The following is a 7,500-nucleotide window of genomic DNA, read 5'->3' as shown; positions in this document are numbered from 1 at the left end:
TTTTATATTTATTTACACTCTTCTCCCCTACCAGTCTACCTCTTTTAGCACACTACCCCCCCCCCCCCCCCCTTACCATTTGCATCTCAGCATTATTTTTCACCACACCCACGTTTTCAACCACTACCTCTCTCTTACCACACCTCTCAGTCTATCCCTCCCTTCCTTTCTCTCATTCACTCGCCTCTCCAGTTTACCTATACTTATTGATTACCTTACTCATCCTTTTAGCCTTTCGCCCTCTTCCCATATTTTCACCATGCCTCATACATCTCCCAAGCAACTCTTGCGCTCTTCCCTACGGGACATTCGTACGTTTCTTTCCACTTTCCCTATCCACCTATCTCAAGTAGGCTACACTCTCGCCCACGCCACCCTCTATAAAACTCGAGCTAGCAGCCACTTGAATTTCTTATTGTACTGCCTTAGGAAACGCACGGCCCCTAAAGGATTTGTTTCACATTTCCACCCTTCTTTAGGCTCTCTAACCTCATCCCAGTTCTCCCAGTTTCTGGAATTAGAATCCAAGTGTGCTATGCAACGACTTAGACTTACTACAGACATCCTTCGCAAACAGGTATCCAAACTAACACAAACCATCGACACATCCTCCACATGCTTGAGGCATCGTACTTATCATAATCATACACTTTACAAAGCCATTAGGTTATTCATACATTTATGTAATCAACATTACCATGCATGCTTAAATTATGTAAAAACCAGTAAATTAGATGCTCTCTTTCCAAACAGAATTACACATCTTGACGATAACCTCCCTTCTTATTCGGCAACACTCCCATCGGTGGATTCACCCATTGAACCTTCCTCTGGCCCCACTGCTCTTAATGGCACCCATAACCAGCCAGTCACCATTGGTGGTTTGGGAGTCCCTCCAACAGCCGGGGACCAGTCTGGAAGCGAACAATTCACCCCACCCACCAGCGAACCCACCCACGTGATGGATAATGTTGGAGCTATCCCCCCCAGTAGGAGCCACAACAACCACCGGCTGGTGGTTTCTGTCCCCCGACCATCCAGTTGAGCAGTGCAGAGGAATCGGTCTTAAGGAAAGGTCTCAAGTTCATCCCACTGCGAAGAACGTCCGACCAGTCCCGCATTGAGTCGGATGTACGTCGCTTCATGCGTATTTTACGCTTGAAGTATCACTTCAAAGATGATGAACGTGACCACGACTATGACCGTGACCCCGAGGATCCGTTTGCCGCTTTCTCACGACGTAAAAGAAACTGGACTCCTAGTCCTGGCAAGTCCCCTACACTCGACCTGTTTATCCAGACTTGTCTTAGACAGATCGAGGCACTACGACCCACACCCATCAAGAGGTCTAACCTCACCCGTCTTGAATGGGCTGCCGTACGATCACTCAGATCACGTCGTGATATAGTGATCAAAGCGGCTGATAAAGGAGGGGCCGTAGTTGTTTGGGACGCTGAGCTCTATAGAGCTGAGGGCCACAGGCAATTGAGTGACCAGATATTTTATGAGAAAGTGACTTCGGACCCAACACTTGCTAACAACACCAAAGTCCACCAGACAATCCAGTCTTTGGTATCGCAGGGAGAATTACCTAGTAGAGCAGAGGTCCTTAAACACGACCCCAGCGACCTAGGTAATCCATGTTTTTACATGCTCCCTAAGATACACAAGATCCGGGAATTGTCTGACACTCCACCTGGAAGGCCGATTGTGTCGGCTATCTCGTGCCCCACTGAGAAGGTATCGCAGTTCCTCGATGCGGTATTTCAACGTATAGTTCCCACCCTGCCATCGTATATCAAGGACACTAACCATGCTCTTGGTGTCATTGACGAAATTCGATTCCAGGATGAACGTCCACGGCTGATTTTCACCATGGATGTGAAGGCACTGTACACATCCATACCGCATCCTGACGGACTGCGTGCCATCAGGCATTTCGTCGACCGTCATCCATTACCAGGGATTTCCAGCAACAGCATTGTGAGGCTCACCGAACTTGTGCTCACACTCAACACTTTTGAGTTCAATGATGTATTTTTCCATCAGATCTCAGGTGTTGCGATGGGCACCAAGATGGGTCCCTCATATGCTAACCTCTTCATGGGCTACCTTGAGGAAACCTTCTTCCGTCAGTACAGCGGACCTGCCCCCGAGCTGTTCAAAAGGTACATTGACGACTGTTTCGGCATTACGTCATTGACCCACAGCCAGTTGAAAGGGTTCATCCTAGCGATGGACTCCTTCCACCCGTCCATAGAGTACACTTATGAGATTTCAACCTCTGAGGTGAACTTTTTGGACATCAAGGCTGTATTGACCAGCACGGGAGTACGGACCGCTGTACACTACAAGGAAACGGACAGTCACAGCTACCTGCTCTATCGGTCATCCCATCCGGTGAAGTGCAAAGACTCCATCCCATTCAGTCAGATACTCCGCTTGCGGAGACTCTGTCTGGAAGATGATGAATTTGCGCTTCAACGTGATCGCATGCTCGATTTTTTTAGGGCACGGGAATATCCTGAAAGGGTTTTACTTAAGGCTGTCCGGAAAGCCAGCCTCGTGTCGAGAGAAGCAGCAATGAGGCCTCGCAATGCCAGGAAGCAGGAGACACAGCGTCCCATTTTAGTCCTCACGCATCACCCCCATGCCGATCAAGTGAGGAACATCCTATTGCAGAACTATGGGATCCTCCAGGCGGGCGAAGACACCCACAGAGTTTTCTCAGAACCCCCGTTGGTAGCATATCGACGGGATCGTAACCTGAGGGATCTCCTTGTCAGAAGCCGCCTGGAACCCATACCCAGGGATGGACCTAAAGCCAGATCGTGTATGCGACCCCGATGCAAGACTTGTGGGCACCTGTGGGAGTATGACAGAGTCAGCTTTCCAGACAAGATTTGGGACATCAGGCGGCCGTTTACTTGCACTGACCGTAATCTAGTCTATGCGATTACGTGCTCCCTGTGTGGGATTGCTTACGTTGGTGAGACCGGAAAGAGGCTGGGTGACAGATTCGTGCAGCACTTGCGTGACATATCGAACTGTGCAGAAACAGCAGTGGCCAGACACTTCAATCTGCCAGACCACTGCGATGTACAGTGTGTGCGTGTGTGTGTGCTTAGTTTTTGCCATTCGGACACTTCCGCCCGTCGACGTAGGGAAACTCACCTGATCAAGTTGTTGGGAACGCTGACTCCACGCGGACTCAACACCAGGATTGACCACCACTAGATGTCAACGTCACCCATATTCATCACCACTGCTGCTCTCACTTCTGCCACTACAGTTACTGCTGCTGCTACTACTACTACTTCTACTACTTCTACTACTGCTACTACTACTACTGCTACTACTACTACTACTACTACTACTACTACTACTACTACTACTACTACTACTACTACTACTACCACTACTACTACTGTTCATACAACTAAAACTAAAACTCTACCTACCTACCTGCCTACCTATCTATCGATCTATCTATCTATCTATCTATCTATCTATCTATCTATCTATCTATCTATCTATCTATCTATCTATCTATCTATCTGTCTATCTATCTATCTATCTATCTATCTAGCTAGCTAGCTATCTATCTATCTACTGATTATCCACCGATTCATAGTCATCTACCTTCCTAGCTATCTCTCATTGTGTCCAATCATTCACTTTTTTATCCATTAATATACATATAGACCCAGCTATCACTCGGCTGTTTACTCGCCCTCTCTCACCTCCCCTCTCTCTCTCTCTCTCTCTCTCTCTCTCTCTCTCTCTCTCTCTCTCTCTCTCTCTCTTTCTTTCTTTCTTTGTCCCCCCCCCCTCTCTCTCTCTCTTTCTCCCTTTCCCCCCCTCTCTCTCTCTAATTTCCCCTCTCTACAGGTCCCCCCCCCCCCTTTTTAAATTTTTTTATTTTTTAAATTAATTTTTTATTTTTTATTTTTTTATTGTTTTTATGTTTTTTTTTTTTATTTATTTTTTTAATAATTTTTTTTTTTTTTTTTTTTTTTATTTATTTAAAAATTTTTTTTCTCTCTCACTCTCTTCTCTCCCCTCTTTTCTGTCTATCTACCTATCTATCTGTCTATCCATCTATCTATTTATCGGTGTATTCCACTTTACTATCGCATCGTTCCTTCGCGAAGATTCGACCTTCGCTCATCCAACAAACCCCCCCCCCCCCCCCCCCTCCGCCGTGACCCTTTCACCTCGCCCCCTCCACCGCCCCCTACTGTTTAACTACAGCGTTCTACTACTACTACTACTACTACTACTACTACTACTACTACTACTACTACTACTACTACTACTACTACTACTACTACTACTACTATTACTACTACTACTACTACTACAACTACTACTACTACTACTACAACTGCTGCTACTACTACTACTACTACTACTACTACTACTACTACTACTACTACTACTACTACTATTACTACTACTACTACTACTACTACTACTACTACTACCAATATGTCTTTTATCTTCCATTATAGTCTGGAAAGTTCTGTTCCCTGACGCTGACCTTTGCTTATCAATTAGATCACCCCCCTGGGGCACCCTATCCTCTACCCACGCCACGCTAACATTTCATTCATACTGCAACCACCATTGAGTACAGACGATACAAGTTATTTTTCATTATATTTTATTTGTTTTCCACGTTTATTTGTGTATTGTTGTGCTGACGAAGGGTTTGTACCCGAAACGTCCATTGTCTGTTTTGTTCCCATACGAAGCCTTTCCATTTTCACTCTTTCGTTTCGTATGTAGACTTAACATTCTGTCAACTAGGTGCTATACTCATGGTCTTTGTCACGATTGCCCATCTTGTGAGGTATTGTGTTGACCGGGTCTTTTCTAAAGCTGGGGTAATCAAATTTTTTTATGCTGTTTATTATAAGTCTTTCTCGTCTCTGTTAGAGTGAATCCATTTCGAATATTAAGTCATGATAGTCAGACACGCATTTGTCGACTACTTGAAAATTGTTTAGTTCTGTTTTTAATTCAGAAAAGTGAGTGGAGCAGGCACTTATGTTGGTAACAACAAGATATGAAGTGAGTAGAAAAGTGCCAGAAGACAATAGAGAATAAAAAATTTTTCGCGGCGGTGGTGGGGTTTGAACCTGCGACCTTATTGGTACGACAACTCCGCCTGGCAGGTGAGAGCGTGGCTCTACCGTGTGAGCTATCCACGAACACAAAATATTCGTTTCAAACCCAAAGTCATTTCTAGATCCCTCTCTCACCCACTTCTTGAGACCGCCGATTCGTTCACCACCATCGCGAAGTAATTTTGACCAGCAGTTAAGCTTAATAGCCAATATTCTCATCACAAACATATAACATAGAAACGATTGAGACATTGAGTATGCTCCGGTGTATGGGGTGAATTTTTAATTCAGAAAAGTGAGTGGAGCAGGCACTTATGTTGGTAACAACAAGATATGAAGTGAGTAGAAAAGTGCCAGAAGACAATAGAGAATAAAAAATTTTTCGCGGCGGTGGTGGGGTTTGAACCTGCGACCTTATTGGTACGACAACTCCGCCTGGCAGGTGAGAGCGTGGCTCTACCGTGTGAGCTATCCACGAACACAAAATATTCGTTTCAAACCCAAAGTCATTTCTAGATCCCTCTCTCACCCACTTCTTGAGACCGCCGATTCGTTCACCACCATCGCGAAGTAATTTTGACCAGCAGTTAAGCTTAATAGCCAATATTCTCATCACAAACATATAACATAGAAACGATTGAGACATTGAGTATGCTCCGGTGTATGGGGTGAATTTTTAATTCAGAAAAGTGAGTGGAGCAGGCACTTATGTTGGTAACAACAAGATATGAAGTGAGTAGAAAAGTGCCAGAAGACAATAGAGAATAAAAATTTTTTTTTTTTTCGCGGCGGTGGTGGGGTTTGAACCTGCGACCTTATTGGTACGACAACTCCGCCTGGCAGGTGAGAGCGTGGCTCTACCGTGTGAGCTATCCACGAACACAAAATATTCGTTTCAAACCCAAAGTCATTTCTAGATCCCTCTCTCACCCACTTCTTGAGACCGCCGATTTTTTATTCTCTATTGTCTTCTGGCACTTTTCTACTCACTTCATATCTTGTTGTTACCAACATAAGTGCCTGCTCCACTCACTTTTCTGAATTAAAAATTCACCCCATACACCGGAGCATACTCAATGTCTCAATCGTTTCTATGTTATATGTTTGTGATGAGAATATTGGCTATTAAGCTTAACTGCTGGTCAAAATTACTTCGCGATGGTGGTGAACGAATCGGCGGTCTCAAGAAGTGGGTGAGAGAGGGATCTAGAAATGACTTTGGGTTTGAAACGAATATTTTGTGTTCGTGGATAGCTCACACGGTAGAGCCACGCTCTCACCTGCCAGGCGGAGTTGTCGTACCAATAAGGTCGCAGGTTCAAACCCCACCACCGCCGCGAAAAATTTTTTATTCTCTATTGTCTTCTGGCACTTTTCTACTCACTTCATATCTTGTTAGTTCTGTTTCCTCGTTTGTCAATACCCAGTCTAATATGTGTCCTTTTGTGTGTGTGTGTGTGTGTGTGTGTGTGTGTGTGTGTGTGTGTGTGTGTGGGAGTGTTGACGTGTTTTGAGATATTCGGATAGGGTTGTTTTTACTTCTTGAATATGTGTCATTGGCACTGTCAAAATGTAGGTTGAAGTCCCCGAATATAACTGGATGTGATTTTTTCGTATCATTGTTGTTTATAAGGTCGTGCAATTCTGCGACGAATTCTCTCACTGTGAGTTTGTTCTTTTTTGTTCTGCGGAGTTTGATTGAGATTTTAGTTGGACTAAACAGTGGCGTCCTTCAAATGTTTTTAATCCATTTAATGATTTGATTTTTAAAGTAGATAAAGTTTGATTGAGATTTTAGTTGGACTAAACAGTGGCGTCCTTCAAATGTTTTTAATCCATTTAATGATTTGATTTTTAAAGTATGAGGAGTTTTGTGAGCAATAAATATGCCACTTCCTCTACAATGACTTCTTGATGATGATGATGATGATGATGATCATCATCATCATCATCTCTGTCAAAACTCACCTAGATTGCTTGGAGCAAGGGGCACAGGAAAGGTAAAGGCCATGGTCAGGTTGGCCGAAGTGATGTTGTGATCACTGCTTCCGTTTATCACAGTTTCATTTCAGTTGTTGTATGGTTGTCGTCTGTGAAGGAAGAGAACAACGAGTATTGGTAAATAATGCTTAACACCAGGTCCTTTAAATTGATTTTGCGACAAGCAGAAGCAAGATATTTTTCAAATAAAGAAAAACCGTTAAAAGTAGGAACTCACTCCCCACGTCCTATCCCTAAAAATAAATATGAAAAGACAAGGGGGAAATCCTTTTCGGTCACAGTATCGCACCTTGTTCCTCTTTGTCCATTTAAATCAAAACTAAATAAATCATAAGTAAAGTTAAAATAAATAATAAGTACACAAAAA

General features: G+C 43.8%; 1 protein-coding gene across 2 annotated transcripts in view; it reads right to left on the bottom strand.

Moving 5' to 3' along the window:
• LOC144978591 (uncharacterized) overlaps positions 1 to 7,500 on the bottom strand; it is a 65,335-nt gene that overhangs the window by 36,633 nt on the left and 21,202 nt on the right. For both annotated transcript variants that reach the window (XM_078924865.1, XM_078924866.1), the window contains exon 2: positions 7,101 to 7,222. In XM_078924865.1, coding sequence (XP_078780991.1) covers positions 7,101 to 7,143 — 43 coding nt within the window. In that variant the 5' untranslated portion in view covers positions 7,144 to 7,222. The remainder of the gene's footprint in view (positions 1 to 7,100; positions 7,223 to 7,500) is intronic.

The sequence above is a fragment of the Berghia stephanieae genome, chromosome 8 (assembly GCF_034508935.2).
Source record: "Berghia stephanieae isolate SIO BIC M18660-M18661 chromosome 8, UCSD_Bste_1.3, whole genome shotgun sequence".
NCBI lineage: Eukaryota > Metazoa > Mollusca > Gastropoda > Nudibranchia > Aeolidiidae > Berghia > Berghia stephanieae.
The sequence above is the reverse complement of the archived record's forward strand: the minus strand, read 5'-3'. Positions and strand labels throughout refer to the sequence as shown.